General features: G+C 33.6%; 3 protein-coding genes across 5 annotated transcripts in view; 1 reads left to right on the top strand and 2 right to left on the bottom strand.

The window, feature by feature from the left end:
- The window catches only part of LOC105209215 (pickpocket protein 19), a 210,694-nt gene that overhangs the window by 186,885 nt on the left and 3,896 nt on the right, over nt 1-19,913 (bottom strand). The gene's annotated exons all lie outside the window — the stretch shown is intronic.
- Nucleotides 756-2,773, bottom strand: LOC105209140 (mitochondrial 2-oxoglutarate/malate carrier protein). Its single transcript, XM_011179377.3, has one exon. It carries the CDS (start codon nt 2,416-2,418, stop codon nt 1,444-1,446), a length of 975 nt encoding a protein of 324 aa, XP_011177679.1. The 5' UTR covers nt 2,419-2,773; the 3' UTR covers nt 756-1,443.
- Nucleotides 4,743-6,249, top strand: LOC105209217 (uncharacterized). The gene has a single exon (XM_011179516.3). It carries the CDS (start codon nt 4,897-4,899, stop codon nt 5,920-5,922), a length of 1,026 nt encoding a protein of 341 aa, XP_011177818.2. The 5' UTR covers nt 4,743-4,896; the 3' UTR covers nt 5,923-6,249.

Genomic DNA, 19,913 nt, shown 5'->3' with positions numbered 1-19,913 from the left:
GACATACATATGCATGAGTGCATCAACTCGAATGCAACGCTAATGAACTCTATTGGAAACCTTGGTTGTAGTTCAGAACAGCGGTATACCTATTTTTTCTCTTTTTCAATCGATTATGTAAACGCATTTTAATTGTTGAAAAAAATTGGATAACATGTGGTGGAAGAAATATATAAAAACCATATATGAATGTATATTTTCGATTAATTTAACTACTACCAGTTCGTGCTATAAACGGAATGCATTTTTAAATTTATGCCTATCTGTGCATGCTATTCATTAACAATTTGGAAATACAGGGAGTTTAATACAATCACTTCTTTTAAAATATATTTTTATATTATTCTTTTAGAGTATATGAAAAGATATAGATTTCTAATTACTCAGAGCCCTAATTGTATGAAAAACACAAGATCACAAAATAATGTTTAAATTGCTTCAATTTTATACATGCTCTCAAGTAGTTTAGTTATAGGAGACCCTGTATTTAGCTACTAAAAGTGATTGCATTTAATTAGCATTACCAAACTAACTGATAATGAATTATGTATACAGTTAATAATCGTAAAGCATTATCAATTCTGGTTACAATTATAAAAAGTGTTATAACACTTGCGCGTCAGACAAAAATTCATAATAAAAGTTATTGATAAAAATCGACGTCCCACATAAAAGCCATACTCAAGTATCTAGACGTCTTTCGATACTACATACATATAACAAGATTAATAACGTAAATTGTAACTAAAAACACATTTTACATTTTATCAATTTATAATTTATTGTCGATTTCGGTTTTTTGTTTTTCGTTCCAGCTTATATCATTGTATATATCTTTCGCAAATCAAAATATATTTATACTTCTCATAATTGCACATACATAAGTATTGTTTCATATTGAATAGAGTCTAACAAGTTATGCTTATATACTTGCCACTAGAATAAATAAAATTAATACAAAATAAAATATTCCAGTGAAATCACTTATGTATTTTATGCATTAATCGCTATCATTAACATTTGTTGGCTGTATTGTAACAAAAACAACAATAATAATAAAAATTTTACTATTTTTTTAACTTATTCTTATTAATTTTTGTTTCCATTTTTTTGTGCTAATTAAGTGTGCATTCACAACTGCATACATTATTCACTTAAATTTCTGTACACTAAAGCATACTGTAGGTCTGACATTGCGATGCTAATGAAAATAAACATGTACAAAATAATTTTACTAAGATCTTTGCTCAAACAATTGACGTGTAGATTTACAATTGCTTGCATAACTAAAAAATATTTCTAGTTATCTAATGTTCGAAGACAATTTATAGTTATAGGTATTTGCAGTTCACTACTGGAATATAGGCAAACGTACTTTATGCGACAACACAAACAAAAGCAACAATATGGGCACACGCGCTACTAGCTGCCAACATGGTTACATCACAATCCAGTTGATTTTTCGCCACTGTTGCGGCTAACATAATCACGATACACTTTGTTCAATTGCTCCAAGAAGATGAATGTCAATACAGTATGTGGTCCAAGACGACAGAAGTATGGTGTGAAGCCCTTCCATAAGGCTAATACACCTTCGTGACGTGCCACCTTGACAAGTACATCGATGGTGCCGCGATATTCTGGCTTAGCACCTTCGGCGGTCTTCATGTTTTGTATACGTGTCTTGGCAATGTCCAACGGCATAGAGGTGATGGTTGTGAGTAAACCACTCAACATACTTGCACAAAAATGTAAACCGATGCCCTCTTCCATCTTGAGTGGGCCATTCTTGAAGTAGGCCTTAAATTGTGAATAGGAAGCCAGTTGCGTCATGTTCACCACCATGGCACGTCCAACAGTTGGTATACTACCGCGCCATAGCGCAGTAACGCCTTCCTCGCGTACAATGCGTGTTAATGCATTTACTACATTGGTGTAGTTGCGTCGCTCCGCTGGTGGCAGGCGTCCATCACTGGCCATACGAATGAGTGCTACCTCAGCCGGTGTGCCAATAAATGCACCACATGCACCGGCTATTACACCCATTGCCATGCTGTCCAATACACCGGGTGTACGTTTGAATTGCACTTGGAATGCATCCACCAAATAAGTGTAGACACCCAGACGTCCTGTTGTGTAGGTGGCCTGACGTAGCAAAGCTGCACCAATACCCTGATACAAACCGAATGGACCCTCACGTTTTATCACCGTTTGTATGCAGTGCCATGAGTTGCGATATTCCTTTTTGCCGCCACCAGCACCAGAAATTTGCATTCTTGTCTTAACCAAATCCAGCGGTTGCACAATGCATGTGGCGCCCATACCAGCTAGGCCACCATATATGAATTTCAGCCCATTTGGAATTGGAGCTGGTGCTTTAGGCGCCACGGCCACCTTCTTTTCACTTTGATTTGACATTTCGCACTTTTACAACAAACCTCGCGACCGCTTATAAACTCAACGAACTAGATGGCTACTATTTAACACCTTTCCACGACCACCTCAATACACCAACTGAACAGCACAATCACACAGCACCACCCTTGAGGTTTCTGTCCGGAATTTGGAGCACTAAGCGCAAAAGTTTTTCGATCTGTGTAGCGAAGTTACTTTAATTTTGCAAATGTCAATATATATTGAATATATTAAGTGAATTTTGAATTATATTGCAAGCATTCCAGATATGTATAAAAGCAAAAACGGAGCAAAAGCCAATAGAGAAAACCGAAAACGCTGCCGACACAGATGAAAAAAACGATGATAAAAAAAAACCGTACGTCTGATATCTGCTAACCAATACACTTTCAATAAATATACAAATGTGTTGCCAACGCTACAAAATAGGTTGAGACAAAGAGGAGTTGGTAATGTGAATAACAATGATTTGCTGATTAAACTCGCAAATTATTGTTTTTATTTTTAATATTTTAATAAATAAGAAGTCTTATGCTTAAAACGACTAGTAGAGAGTAATAACAAAACAAAATGTATATGAAATAGTATATATAAAAAGTGAAGAAACTGCTGGCAACACTGCTGCGTTGAACTTGCCACGATTGACAGAGTGGAAGCATAGAAGAGTTCGAAACACCCTACGAGCACATACCAATTGAAATAATTTTATAGCATATTAATTAGCATAAAATTATATTATTTGTCAATAATATTATAACTAGAGATAAATATATTTATGCAAGTTAACAAATAAGTGCCTATTGACATAATTTCTTCACCATTTAAAACAACAAAATGTATGTGTACAATCGTAGCATAAAACCGACTCACTCTTACCGAACACATTTATTGCTGGCACCTGCCGCTGACGTCAAATAAGAAATCAGCTGTTCATACTCAATACAAAACAAAACATAAAGAGCAGAAATTCAAAGAGAATACCTTAGTTACTCTCTTCATATAGTTCGCATGCTCTTCAACTCTTCAAATCACTGATGTACAGTGTTGCATTCATGCAAATTTTTGTTGTTTTGCTTATATGTTTGCTTTTATCACGCATGCATTTGCGAATTTTCCTCAAAGAAAAACTTTTATCGACAAAAAAATTCAATATAAACAGCATATGGCATAAGGAAATTACCTTGCACTTGGCATAGTCTCTTCACAGCGGCGTATATGCGAAAGTGCCCGCTATAGATTCTACACAACGTAGTCACCTTCAAACTATTTTGGGAACGACGCAAAGATTTTCGTCAGAATGCCTATATGTATGTGCGAATGTGTGTGTTTGTGTGTATGTTTGCACGCATTCGATGTGTGAACGTGTAGGCGAGCAAGTGAAAAAGCTTGAATGGGTACAGTGGGTTATTTTACAGATTTTTTTTTAAACTTTATATTAACATGAAAATGTTTATAGCGGTATTATTTATTTAAGGTCTTGTTATTTTATTTTTATTTTTAGCCTAATGTGAAACACCAAGGAAAGCCCTTGTCCTTTCCATTTGCTTATCCAACAAAGAGATATCTCGCTGTACCATTGCTTTCTTTAGCCGTTGTTTTTTGAGTACATTTTTCGATATATAGTCTATTCGAACGACAGATTTTAGGGCCTTATATGTACATATGTACATACTTCTACAAACCTTTTGCAAATCTCCACTCATCGGGGTTCATGCATCTGTAGTGGATAAGAGACGTACTAATTATCTTCCACAGAACTCTACTTGAACTTTTCAGGTCTCTCGACTTGTAAAATCATGACCAAAATTTAGAAGGCTGTTTATATATGGCATATAGTATCTCTCTTCAAACTTTAACCTCTAACCTTTGTTGGGTCAATCCAATTGGCGCTAAAATTGTGTGTGAATTATTTATTAAGAATCTCTATTATCTCTTAGGAATATTTATTATTTTAAATGTGCGTTCTGAATTTGTTTTTGTGTTATTTACGTTTGAATATATTATAATTTTGGCACAAACAATTAATTTGAATTGCAATTAATAAGCGATCAACCTTTGTAGACGAAATAAGTGGGCTTTTGAGAACATATTAGGGTAATCCTTCGCCTCATATACATATATAGATCATCTTTATCAAAATGTGCCATGGAACCTTAATTTCGGGACTTTAATAAATCGTATTTATGTTCCGATTTTATATTCAAAAGGTCAGAGGTAAAAGTAAAAAGGACACTGGAAATAAATGTTAATATTGCTGCCAGGATGGTATCATTACTGTAATATTTGTTGTGTGATTTTCAAAAAATTTACATTGGGTAAACCACAGTGGGAGTGACATTTATATATAAAATTTCTGTAATTACGTTATAAAAATTTATAAAATAATTTCGTAAATATTTGTCTTAAACAACAAAGAAATAAAAAATAATAGTTATAAATTATTTGTGTGTGTATTTGTGAAATTTTAGTAACGTTTCCGGTATGCCTGACAAAATCACCACCCTTTCCCAGATCATCAGGTACAGGCGGAAGAAGAAGCTCTACAACATGACGCCCGTGTTCCAATACAATTACTACAAACATCGCTGTCGCGTCAAGAATGCCAAAAAATATGTGGACGACTCACCGCCGATTTTACACTTAACGAGCATAATGAATCTGAAGAATAATTACCTCGACATGTCGGCCATTTCGGATATCATGCGCACGAATACCGAGATTTTGGAATTTTTCGGACGGTTGCAAATTTTGGGACGCAAAGATTCGTGGAATAATTCCTTCGATGCACAATGGCGCTATTCACGTATGGCCTTTATGCTTAGAGCATTGGAAGCTATTGAGAAGGAGAATCAATTCATAGCGCGACGCGTTTTGAGCGCACAAAAAGTGGTCAATACAAATTTGAAACCACTCTCGGCGAGTTATCCGGAGTTTCGTATGCCCAAAGAGATTCTCAACAAATACAAATCGGAAATTATTTTGCCACGCAGATGCTCGGAGCAACGTTTGCTGCTGCGTCCAATTGTTTACTTCGACATGGAAGTCGTGAGTCTCTATCCCATCGGCCGTTTTATCGTGCAGCTCTACACTGAAGCCTTCCCACAAGCTGTGCTCGCTTTGGTGCGTACGTGTCAGCAAGAAAAACTACGTAAACTCAGATTAATACGCGCTTTTCCAAATCTTTGGGCCGAATTTGAACTCAAACTCGATCCGAAAGACATGGAATTGATCACAAACTCACACATCGAATATGATAAGCGTTCGTTGAAACAGAACTTTCGAGCCGGTATATTATCCTTCTCTTTGAAGCATATTGATACATTGCGTAAGGGTATTTTAAGTTTTGCGCTAAGCTTCAGACCCCTCTCGGTGGAGATGAAGGATCGTGTGCCCTTCGGCGTTTTGATAAGAGGCAAACGTGGTCTATATTTGCTAGAGAGTAACGGCACAAAGCATGGCAAACCGATGAAGAGAGTTATCGCAACGGCGATGGGTGTAAATCCATAAAAAATCACTATATAGTACTAGAAGGACCGGCCACAGCAAGAGATATGTTCCTCTACTTAAAATGAATGTATGAAAATCATAGATTCTTAAGGAGAGAAACAAGATATTGGGTACCTATGACAGTACTCATCATCTTTTTCATCTCTTTGTGATGCGTAGCGTTATTTGAAGGGATTCATTTAATAACGGTGAAGGCAGTTTAGTTTTTATTTTGGAATAAGGTTTAAATTATTGTAAGTGTAATCAAAATTATATTGTATGTGTATGTAAGCCAAGGTTTTCTTTTGATGTGACCTCGTGTATTAAAATTTTGTGTAAAGTCCCATATATATATCTCAAAAAGAATATCTCAAAAAGAGTGCTTAATATAACAAAAGTTTTGATCTTCTAAGTGTTGGGGTAATATTGAAAAATAATTCTCCTCTCAAGGAACCGGAAGCCAACTCAGAAAAAAATAAAAGAAATAAAAGAAGAAGAACTACCAGAGCTTCGAAAGAGCTAGAAATTTTTCAAAAATTTTGAAAGAGATCACTATTATTATAGTAATTTCCTCTGGTATGTCAATAAAACTTTTTCAAGTTCCGGAAAATATCAAGAATGTCCATATATATTCATATTCAGAATAGAAGACCGCTTAACTTCAATATGAAACCATTTTTCTAGAGGCGTTTTGTGACACTGGTCATAACTCGGCACAGGTATTGAACGCAGGTTCTACGAATTGGCAATTCCAATCAGAACAGCCGCCTATATGATCGAAAGAGGACTCGATCTAACTGGGTTATGTATTTGTAAAGCCCATTTAAAAATCATTAAAATCGTCGATTCTTTGAAAGAAAGCTATCACGCTAAGTTCCTAATCGGTTGACCAACATAAAAAAATTTTGCTACTGCTTATGAATTTATCAGCAAATTGGTGTGGTCTCATGATCTAATCAGAGTTTATCGAAAAGCAAAATCATACATGCGCTAACTGATAGCTTATCAGTTCGATATTACGGTGTTTGATTTAACTACAATATTAATAAACTTGTTATGTCACAACTCAAATACTAGAATTATACATTGTACTAATCATTGTTTTAGATATGGAATAATATCAACTGATACTATAACAATACCTCATATATACATACATATATTGTATTGATTGATTGAAGTCAGTTTCCAGACTCTCCGGCGTGACATAGCTTAAGTTAACTCTTTCTCTGAAGCAAAATATTGCTATACATATATACATGCTAAATACATATATGGCATGTTATGGAATCCTCAGACTCTAGGTCATTCCATACCCAGCTAACTCTCCTCTAATATTATTATATTCTAAGGTCACCAAACCATATTAACACACATCATCAAGGCAGCGAAAATCTACACTTGTTGTGCTACATATTTATACAATATATGGTCTTACATCAATCAATGCGGCTACTGATTCAACCCAGCTATAGAACGTATTTATTATCTCTCAAACCCACAGATAAGTAAAAATATATACAGGGTGGTTTGGATTTTTATAACATTTTTTGTTGATTAGATTTGGATCTTATCTATATTGAAGTATTCACCTGTTCAATAGTACGAGATTTGGTCCTGAGTATCGATTTTAATGAATCACTATGGATTTCTAAGATATATAGGTACAAATTACTGGGTTAAGGCAGAAACCATATGGGGTTTTTCAAAAATAACTAAAATTGGCAATAGATATTTTTTTCAGTTTATGAGTTTATGATTTTTAATAACAAACACTTATTTTGGTCACCCTTTACATTAACACACACAGTATACACAAGGTAAGTTGCTATCTTTATCTAAGAATATCCATCATTCAACCCATGGTATTGGTAATCAATAGATTTTCACGCTGTGCTAATCAAAAGCATTTTGGCATTAGTGTAAAGTTGAATGAATCGCCTGAGCCATGGCTACAAGTGTACATATGTAGGTCCGCTCGCTACCTCAGCTCAGGGATTCAAGCTTGGTTCGACAGCTTCGAAGGATGATTTTGTTTATATATTTTAAACTTAGTTGTTGTTGTTGCCCGTGTGCAGTCATCGCGTGTCCTTTACATGGACATGCGCCACACATTCACCAGCACATATGCTTTGGATTTTCAAAGGTAGCTAATAATAAGTGTACGTAGGAGAGTAGTTGACACTTGAAGGTTGCGCGTCGTGCACGCATACATGCAACCAAAATGGGCAACAAATCACCCGACTTCAATGCGTTTGCCTAATGCGCTCACGATACGCTGGAGTGCTATTTCAGAAAATTAAGTAATCGCTAAGGTTAGTGGCGCGGAGGGTATGGCAGGCGATTTCTGTTAACTTTAAATAACTTTCGTGTTGCGTATGAGTTGTATTTAAGGAATTTTGAAAATTTTGACATATGTGGTTGTGGAGTTTTATTTTTGGATTGGACAATGGGTGCAAAGAATTTAAATTTAGGTATGAAATAAAATATATGACGTCATACTAGTGATAATCAGATACTAAAAATGAGCATAATCGTTAGTGATCGGCTGATTTCCAAAGAGGTCACATGAGGACCGAAGATGATAAAGGTAGTGGACGACCAAAAGGGGTTATACGGACGAAAAGACTGTGTTAACTCCTAAATTATTGAGAAAAATCTAAAAAATTGGAATTTCTGAGGAATATTGAATGCCGACATCGGAAGCTCAAATTTCATCTAATTGTTAGGAGTATATTTTTTTGTTATTGTGAAGCCATGGCCTCACGATGATCAGTCGCCAGAACAGCTAATACTGTTAAATCCCCAAAAATGCGAAGAGTGGTACCATAATGAAAGTAAAACGAAGCTTTCGAACCTTACAGATGTGGTCTAATTATCTCAGAATTATTTTAGAATGTTCCACATAAACAATAAACAGCAAAGTGAATGGAATTTTTCGTTATTTTTCCAAACAATTTTTTTAGTACAAATTAATGCGTTCTTATCATAAGCCGCTACCGCAAAACTACCTCACGCCATCGAGATTATGAAATCAAAATAATTTAGTTAATAAGTGAATAATTAACAAATAAGTCTCACAAAAAACTCAGAGGTGTGTCAAGAGCGCTATCAACTGACAGTAAATAAAAATCTTCATTTAGAACATACGCATCCACCTCCTATCACAATCTACATCAGACACACCCAAATTGGTTGTTATTCATTGCAAAAATAAGCAAAGGTCAAGCAGTGCACTGAGCATTGCATAATAATTTCTTATTGAAGCAACTGAAATCCAACTCAAGTGTTGTCGAGGGTATTTGCGAATGGCGCCACGCGTTTGCCAACGCCAAAATATTGATAAGCGTTAAACGTATCGACCCCGACTAACCTTCAGCAGATGAAATGAATCCACCAAATATTTATACAAACATACATATAATTGTTGACAAACATATATAAAATCAGAATCACAATGCGACTGCAATCAGCAACAGCCATTGGCGACGCACTCGATTTGATCATGAGACGCGTGCTGCAGAGTGATCCATAATTGATTGTGTTGAAAATCCCGAAACTGACTTTGTTGACTTTGATGCCGCTTAATAATATTCATATTTTATTTCTGGAAATTAAACTTAATCGAAACTTAAAATTGGAAGCCCATATCTGATATTGACTGAGTATAGTATCCACTATTTATATTCACTCTTTTTATAGACTCCTTTCCGTTAGTTGTCCCTAAAAAATGCTGAAACCATTCAACAGTTCGAACATTCTCATACCCAAACTTTCTCTCACCAAGTCAGAATGTCATAATTTCAATATCATTATAATTGTCATCCTACGGAATATGTTCTTTAACTACTTCAATAACCATCACATCTCTGACCAAAATCCTTGGACATTAGCCTCGAAATATACAATTCTTTATTTTTCAAAATTTTTTAAGTAAAAACAATAAAGTTCCAAACTTTTTGAAGTAGCTCTCCTAATTTGAACCTATCTAACGATATTTAGCAGTCACCTAAAGTTTCGAAGTTCATTATGTCAGGAACTTTTTCTTAATCTACAACATGCCCTTGATGTATAACACTTCTTTTGGATTACATTTGATTAGCAAAATTCTTAGAGACCCTTTTTTGAAAATAAAATGTATACATTCAAGTCCCGTTAAAGACAATTCATATTGCTATCACTAGTAACTGTAACTTCATCTCGCTGAGTTTGAGCACAATCAATTTGCTTTCTTATAAAATGCGAAATGGAAATGTGTCAGTTAGTCTATTCTTGATTACGGGTCCAAAGAGTAATTAACAGACATTGGTTCAATTTATCGCTGCTATACAGACTGCTTACACAAGAATTTTCTGTACAAGAGAATTGCAGCTTTGGGCACTTTACTGTCACTTGTATCAAGGGTCAAGTGGTGATTTTGATGGTAGGCTTTTAAAAAATTGTATGTAATCTAAGAGCAATTAAATCTTCCAGGTATATCCCCCTATTGATTTCTGTTGATATAAGCCGAACTTTAAAGAAATATGTTCAAAAAGAAGAGATCCATACGGGCTAATTATCTTTATATCTTACATTTTCACATTATCCAAACTATTAAATGGTTTTATGTTTTCTAGTATGAAGAGAAGTTATCATTAACGGGTCCATATTTTCATCCATACGTTTTGGTTTTGTGGAGAGTACAAAATAAAATGTTCTCTTAATAGAAAAAGACGCGCTTCTTTACTTCTAGAGGTTTCGTCAGAAGGTAAAAGAATATTTTTCTATTAAAAAAAATGTGAATTACATTAATCTTAGATGAGAATAGCAAGAGTCTGAAATTTTCTCTGACAATATTAGAGAGTCCTCAAGAAGCAATTATCTAGAATCTAACAGAACAGGATGACTAACTAGTTATATCAGATTAATTAGCGGCATTGATTGATTACAGATACTTTGGAACCGCTGTCCCATAAGCTAAACGTAAAAACAATAAATTTTTTTTTTAAACAAAGTGTGATCTTACCATCAAATTCATAAGCAAAGACACTTATAAATAAGTGTAAGTCTGTAACTTCAATTTACACATATTTTTTCAGTATATTCCAGTAACACGCTCTTAACCTTTAACCTTTAAATATGGCGACTCAGCGTTTTAAAGCCGTTCCCCAGCATGAAATGTGCGTGTATTAATACACACTTTTATATAAATAATATTTTTATGGCACTTCACGTATTTATATACGAGCACAAACACACTTTGTAGTTATACAAGCAACGGCGTTCCATTCGATGCAACTGCATTGATTCCACGGCACGCAGACATTTTCTTTCATTCTTTTGTCGTTCCACGCAACTGCGCACGTACATAAATCCATAGTTTTATTATTTTACTTTTGAAAATATTTATTAAATTAAAATTGTTTTCTTTCGCTCACGCGCTAGCTACGGTTGATTGTACGCCTGTCTTCCTGTTTGCCGTTGCATCGCCATCGGAGCAGCGTCTGTTCCCACGCGCGGTAAATGGTGGTGGCTGTGGCTTTGTCGTCGCTCAACGTCAGCAGCTGCAGCAGTCGCTTTATTCTTAGCGCTTTGGCAAATTTTTCCAATAGTTTTATTCGCTTTGTTTGTAACAGTTTCACAGTGAACTCGACAGTTGCAACACTTTGTAAAAATGTATGTGAGTATGTGTGCTTTTGTAGTTGGAAGGTAAAGGAAACATAGCCGTGAGCTCTTATCCGACAAACGCTGCGCATTTGCCACACCAATGCTTATCGCACATAGTTTTATATGTAATATGTTTGTATATTTAACAGCATGAAAAAAAAAACTGTGAAAACAGATTGTTTTTTTTTCAAAGCCCAGACTCACATCCGCTAATCGCATAGTGTTTTAGCGCCAATTCTTAAATTAGTTGCTCTATAGAGTCCATATGAACTTATGCATAGCGTAGCACAACGTCAGTTCTTTACCTTAAGACTAAAGTTAAGTTTCTGTCTCAATCTTGCAATCTTTTGAGAGATCGAAGTCAAAAGAGTTCAGTTTTCTAAGAACCAGTTTTGTAACAGCTTTCTTAGATAGTAGTTTTAACTTGTGAATTATTCGAGATGGCCAGTCTTTTAATTGGCTGTAAGCTAATATTCCCTGCCTCAAGATCATATGACATATATAAAATTAGCTATCGATCGCGGTTTTCTCGACGAAGTCTAGGAAGTGGAAACATTTTTTTTTAATTAAATAACGTTATCAAGATCGCAGAGTGTTTCAGAGAGGTCAAAATAGTTTCACAATGGACTTTCTAAAGGTCTAGAATCGTCGACAGATATCCACTATTTCTACCTACCCATAAAAGGCTATAGATGGTTAACGAGCTTCTCCTAATTTGATGTTCGTTTTGAGGTATTTCGACAAGCGGAAGGACCTAAACGTCGAGGTGACATCAAACAGCTAATAGCTTTTAGCGAAGGAGACCAACCTTCGTCCACCGCAACCATGCATCGTAGGCAGGTAATCGTAGAAGCTCTTCTAACAATAATAGGTTTGAGAATGCTTCTACGACTAACCATTTTTTAAGGCTTGACGGTAAAATTATTCTATATTTACTTGTTTAGACAAGAAACCTATTGGTAAAGTAGATACTAAACACCCCTACAGTGTTAGTAGTGAACGAAAGATCTACTAAATGTAGGTTCGTGATTATCGATGATGAAAAAAATATATTTCTATGCGTTTTTGAACACTTAGCGAACACTGTGCAACGCACAAAGGTCGTCTGGAATATCAAGAGCGGAAAGAGTTATGATGAGCAACAAAGCATATGAAGACAATGCGGGAAAATGCGACCGCAAAAGCGACAATAGAGTCGGTTTATGAAAATAAAAATATTTTGCGACATGTAAGCACAGTATTTGGTGGGATGTGGAAACATTAGTGGCCGTAAAATATGTGTCAGATTATTATAAGCACAGCAACAATTTTTCAAGTAATGCAATGGAGCATTGAGTGATGTTGAGTAAAATTTGAGGTTAAACAGGTGCGACATTCTAGAATGTTAAAAGAAATATAATGACGCTGATAACCTATATACTTTATACATACATATATATGTATTAGATATGTATATTTATAAATAAAAAAAATATATAATTGTTTATATCAACAATATATTTTTAAACAATTTGGGTTTAAATATGAACAAAAATAATAAAAAAATTATTTAATTTTTTTTATAATTTTTCTTCTTTTTTTGAAATCTCAAGACAGCTTTGGTCTCTCTAAACAACAAATATTGCATAAATAAACTTTAAATTTATTTAATTTCAATATTTCCTCAAATGTCTGCATAAATTAGAAACAATTTAGAATTTTTATTAAGCATCACCGGTTCCTTGCAAAGGTTGCAGAATAAATGCATAAAAGTCGTAAATATGCTTATCTAAATGAAGCCACATTGTATTTTACAGATACACAAACACACAAACCAATACCATTTCACGTTCCTACAATAAAAATGTAGAGAAATGAGATTTTCTTTCCGCCTGTCTTCCTGTCGTTGCCACAAATAATATGCAATCAAATGCAGAAACTCATTTGAAGGCGGTTGGCAAAAATGTATATAACTGTACAGCATTTAAAATGTGTAACAAGCACAGCAACCAAGCTAAGAAGGGACTCGAGCGGATCTCCACAAGTCGACATTGCAATAACTATAATGATTCCGTTTCAGAGTCTGAGTATGAGTTTTACAGCTTTGAGCACCACGAAAGGAAATAAAAGCTAAATAAAGGAAATAAGAAATGAATAAAATGTGTTGCATAAAAGAAATTGATGAAAAAAAAGAAGCAGAAGTGAGAGGAAGGTGATTTTTATTTACTGTAAGAAGTCGTTGGTGTGTGTGTATGCCTAATGGAGATAGTACCATTATTTTATATATTTGAGACCAATGTGAGTAGTTAATTTAGCGTTACTATCAGAACATTTACTCAAAAATTCACCATAATGCAGAGAGAGGGATATATAGAGAGGGAGAGAAACTGAAAATTTTAACCGAGGTTTCCTTACTTTCGGTTGATTTTCTACAATATATATACATACCTGTTAGTGTACGAAATAGATCTCTTTACCTTCTATTACTATCCATATATCGGATCATCGAAATATTTCCATGAAGAATCATTAAAACCGATTTTAAATCAATAATATTCAAATTATTTGCTTATAATATAATTTTTGGTTTTATATATTGAAGTAAAGACATTTATTAACGCTCAAATTGACTTCATAAACACGTAATTTCTTAAAGTGAACGCAAAGTGCACTGGTAATGCTCTTTTAACCCTATCGGTTTTGTTATACACCGCTGAGTATTAGCCATAAAATTATTTTTAAAGTTATTTCAAATAAAGAGAGAGAGAGACCATAAAAAGACCATCAATATACCGTACAATATTCAAGTATTTCAAAAAATATGCATCAATGAGCACTTCGGCAATCTTCAATTCACTGCTTTAAGCACCAAAGTTTATCAACTGCCATAAGTAGCACAAATACAAACATATGTACTGTTATGTTAGTGCATGTGCAGCGATTTCTTTAACGGCATATGTATTACAAATCTCAGAATTTAGTGCTACATAAAGTGCACATAAAAATTATATGCATTGAAAAGTAATGATCCAATCAGTTGGTATAGTAAAATAAAGTCGGTTAAGTTATGCGGTAGAGTTATGTTTGTTCTTACAAGCTCAAACAAATAATAAATAATAAGATGTGAGTAAAAAATTTACGTATATTACAATATTGAAATTTACTTCTGAAAAATACAATGGTTATATTGATTAACAATTCATTTTATGAGCATTCCTCTCCATATACCTCATATGACTCAATGTCATCCTAAATGTAGGCAACATTTTTTGATGTTACTGAAGCTAAGCTTGGTTTATAAACAAAAGCGCCTTTAATTGATCGAAAAATATTCGATTAAATAGTTTTTAATGGAAGCTAAATATATATTTCAATGGAAATGAAAGAAATTTTGAGAAAATATAAAATTTTTCTCAATAATTGCATTGCAAACATCAATCAATTCTCTAATTAGAAATAAATTAAAGCAAAATAAAATAAACTATTTTATAGTCTCAATCGGAAAAAAAATTTCTCGTATTAAATAAATAAAATTTCTTATCGATATTTTGGTTCAAATTGAAGAATAATATTACAAAGGCAACTACATAAACAAGTTTTAAAATTTCCGTATTAAGTAAATTGCGAATTTCCCAGCAGTTTCAATCGAGTCAATAAGCATATCAAGTAAAAACTACACTCAAATAAATATACAGACCAACACAGAAGCAAATGTATTAAGCCGGATGCGGAAATCGACAATTTTATCAACATATACACATGTATAATACATAAGCACATATTTATATATAGTATGTAAATATATATAACAAAAATAAATAAATACACGTCCAGTTAATATACATAAATATATTTATATAAAACAAACTGGCAATAACGCATTACGTCAATGGTTTGTGCGTATGCAATTGCTGTTGACCACAAATACCATTCAATCAGTGATACAAGTACGCAGAGTGTTGATTATAGCGGTAAAGCAAAAGGTGATAAAAAAAATCAAAATCATATAATAACATTTATATATGTTTGTATGTGTATATATTATATATAAATCCAACAACAGGAAATGCACCGTGACCGGCGAACACTTTGTGACACACTTTACCGTTGCACAAGTAACCGCAAATGACGTTGAAGACCTGCCGTGACAAGCGCTGCACAATGAAGCGGATATTAGAAGGATACTGGTGAAATAACAAGGTGATAAAGCAGTATTTTTCTGTAGAGTATATTAAATTATATAAATGAATGCTATTTTTAGATTCAATATTCGAAGAGAAGGTGGTATGTGGAAGAGGATGAGATAGAAATAAGGAAAAATATAAACACTGGAAAAATATGCGTGATCCTTCAATATTTTGGAATCTCGGCATTGATTTTGATGCATTTTTCAGCTTGATCGATTTCGCAATAATATTCTGAAATATTGGTTTAAGAAAATATAGGATAAACGTTGCCTACATTTTGGCTCATTATTAAATAATAACAAAGTCAAACACCAAATAAAAGTATGTAAACCGTTAGAATACAATCGTGTTTCAGATTAGATTTAGATTTTGAAGATAAATGAGTAATAGTTTTGTGGAACACTGCTGAGAAGACACTTATCAGCCATATGTACGTGCATAAAAATCAGGGTCTATTCAATCTATTTGATCTCTATTCTTCTTTCCGACAGCATACTACTTCAATTGCTATAAAATTGCATTTCCTTAGTTCAACAGCTAGCTCCACACGCATCCGCTGCACTTTATTTTATTTTTGTTACAAATTATATTCTGAAATAATGTACTACAGTTTTTCTTTTTCCTAATTATCTTCATACTTTGCTGTCTTCTGGTTATGCTTGATTTTGTTGTTGTTCTTTTATATATGTATGTTAGTTATGTTTCTAGTTGTAACCACATGTTGTGAAGGTATAGAACGTACTCATATGATTTGCTACAGATTTTGTAATCAACTGTATGTATGTATGTATGTATAAGTGTTCAGGTCGATTACATTGTAGTTGCGGTTATTGTTGTGGTTATTATGCGCTTGTAACAACTGTTGTTTGGTTAATACTAGTTGTTGTTTCGTCTAGATATGTACAAACCTATATATAATTAATAGTGCGCCTGTGTGTATGCTTTAGCTTGCGAACTAAAGCTGTGGCTAGTTTCGCTTTCATCAGCGATCACTGCAGCTCAACTTGTTACAATTACCTAATAAATAAGTATACATTTTAGTTTTCATTGTGCGTATATACATTTCCATATATTTTTTGTCTCATTTGCAACATTTGTATTAGTTTTTGTAACCATAAAGCTTCGTGGTTATTCACCTGCTTGTGGTGATTCATATCAACACTGTGGTTGCGGTAATTCGAACCACAAGTTTTTCAATAGCTGCCATTATGCGCAATAATTCCGACATTTGAGTGTTATTTTAGAATTTAATTCAGTATTTTATTGTTTACTTTTTGCTTTCTAATATAAGAGACTTCAAACGTAGTGTTTCAGAGGACTATTGTTGTAGATGGACTCTTGAAAAATTCTAAAAAACTACAAATATAGAATGAAATGAACTAAAGACATATAAGTGTATTAATATTTTTTTTTTTTTTTCAAATTAATATTTCCATTACTATTTTTAACTATTTAAATAATCTGTTAAAAAGGTAGCTCTCTGAAATGTATGTGTTTTTAAATAACTTCAGTAAAAATTTATTAGCTGTACGAATTATTTTGCCACTCGCTGACATCTTTCAAGGTAGTTTGAACAACTGACAAAGTAGTTCCAACAGAAAATGCCTGCGAATCAATAAGAACAGCGTGAGAGCAAAGAAAGATGATGAACAAGCTTCCAAGTTACATGGCAGCGTTTAAATAAGTGCCACCGTGTTGAACGGTAAATTGAAAGAGAATAAGAAAACTTTTAATCCATGTTATTCCAGTGCAATGGAAGGAAGCATGCTGAGTTCAATAAAAGTGAAAATGGAAGAAGGAAACCAACGGTGATGCTTTAAAGGCAAATAATAATGACGAGAACTCAGTAATAACATATTTATATATACAGATATACATATATACACATATACAGATATATATACATATGTATAACTTCCAAGACATGAAGTGCTATGGTGACTCTGTGAAAAAGAGGATAATAAGTTTTAAAAGGTTTTTAAACAATATCATCGTAGTATGTTTATTTGTATAAAAAGGCTTTTAAATTCAGAATTTCTAATAAAAATACAAAGCATCGTTATCTCGGAACCTACTACTCGGAGAGGCATGGTTTTGAATTCTGGAAAATCAAATTAACAAATTATAAATCAAATTAATAAATACTCTTTTATTCTATACTTTGAATAATTTAAAAAAAATTCTCATAATTTTTATCAAAGAAACACACATAACTGAGATTTAGTAATCGATACACTCCAAGCTGAACTAAAAACAAGCAACAAAGTTGCAATGAAATGAATATATCTAACTTTTCCACTTAACAAATGATGCAGCTTTCCTCACCCTTACACAAATATATGGTGTATCGAATTTTGTCGAATCATACTCATATGAACCTTCATATACCCAAAAAAGAAAGAAGAAGAGCTGACGAACCTATCATGCAACACATTCAATCAACAATCTGAACACATGTTGGCAATTATGACTTTTAATAACGCTCTCATTTTTGTTAGCAATTAAAAGTTCGCATTCGCCAGCAGCCACCGGTGCGTATGAGTGATGGATCAATGTGAACGGGTGTTAAGGTGTTGCAGGTAGGAGTGGAATATTACGCATTACATGCCGTAATTAAAAGCTGCAGTTGCGCGTTGTTGCAACTAAACGCTTGTTTACAGCTGTGCTGGCATTTGGCTGAAGCGCCAAGTGCAGCTGCTGACTGACAGCTAAATGAATTGTTTCTGATTAACGGCGAAGAAATTGAAATAGCTTCTACAAAATAGTATATAACGAGACACAACAACCGTAGCACGTGTTAATTTTGGAGCTGTTAACACTAATAGTTTTGTTAAAAGGCAAAATCGTGCGAAACATGTTGCAAGTGTTACGTGCAACAGGAATGAAGCTAATAATTTCTATTCAAAAAGTGAGGCATGAATGATGCCAATGAAATAACACTGCTGGAAATATTCTTCATTACAATAATGAAGTGGTTATTATTTACTTATTATATAGTCATATATCATCTTGGCAGTAAGTCAGTGAAATCTCTCAAATAAACCAGATTAATCACGAGATGATAAAACAGTGAAATATACAGTATTTTATCTGGAAAATTATATTTTCTGACATAAACTGATATTGGAAAAACAGAGCATGAGCGTTAAAAATTGGAGAGGTGATTCTCTTGTTTCCTTTTCCTTCCAACATCTACTAGAAATAAAATTTTGATGAAGGTAAAACTATAGAAGACAGGATGAGCTGCAGCTTTCGTACTTCAGTCTCCAAAAATTTTACAATAAATTCTTAAATTTTCAAAACTTAGATATTCTCAGTTGAAATAATAAGACCTGATGCCAGTCAAATGCTCACTCAAATCAATTTTGCTCAACTCTCAGTTTCTATAATTTTCTTCGCCACCGATTCAACATAAATTTAGTTCAAATTGTTTGCAGTTTATTAATACAATACTCGATTACTATATAACTACTATCTATTTACATGTTTCATTAACTCAATTTTACCATTCAATTCATTTGATTGCATGCCTTTCAAACAAAACAGATTCATAACAACACGTTTTCTAGCATTTTCACAAGAATTTAATACAACACCAACATTTAACTGCAAATATCATATTCTAAAGCACTGCTGCAATGTGCCGGCAAGCAAGCAAACACTGATTATTCATATTTCAATTGAAATAGCAAATATAAAATAGACCAAGAAGATTTCCAGCATTTTACAGTTCACTGAGTCGTTGCACTTCAACAACTGGCAACGCTTGAGTGTCTGGAAACTTGAGAATCTTATGGATGGCATTGTTTCATTTGGTTTTTGCCTTCCAATAATATTTTCTTAACTCCACATTGTAGAGTATAGTATATGTACACACACATAGAAACTTTGAAGAAGTTGTGTAAATGTGGATAAGGAAATATTTTTACAGTTAAATCAACAGATTTAAGAGGTTATTTTTGTGCATACATATGTTTTTTTTATATTTTTAGAGTTAAGATGTGGTATTCTAAATTGAAAATTTAGTAAATGTGGACAGAGAAAGAGCCTTAAAGTGTTTCTCTTTGTTGGTTCGTGGTGTAATCGCCTAAAGGTTGTTTAACAACCTCAATAATGCGATCTGAATAGAGTCAGATAGCTCGAGTTTTCTTATTTCCAGTACCTAGTACTATAGGGTTTTTCATTAAGAGCGCTACAAAT

Source organism: Zeugodacus cucurbitae, chromosome 2 (assembly GCF_028554725.1).
Source record: "Zeugodacus cucurbitae isolate PBARC_wt_2022May chromosome 2, idZeuCucr1.2, whole genome shotgun sequence".
NCBI lineage: Eukaryota > Metazoa > Arthropoda > Insecta > Diptera > Tephritidae > Zeugodacus > Zeugodacus cucurbitae.
Note: the sequence above shows the minus strand (reverse complement) of the source record. Positions and strands in the feature narration are given on the sequence as shown.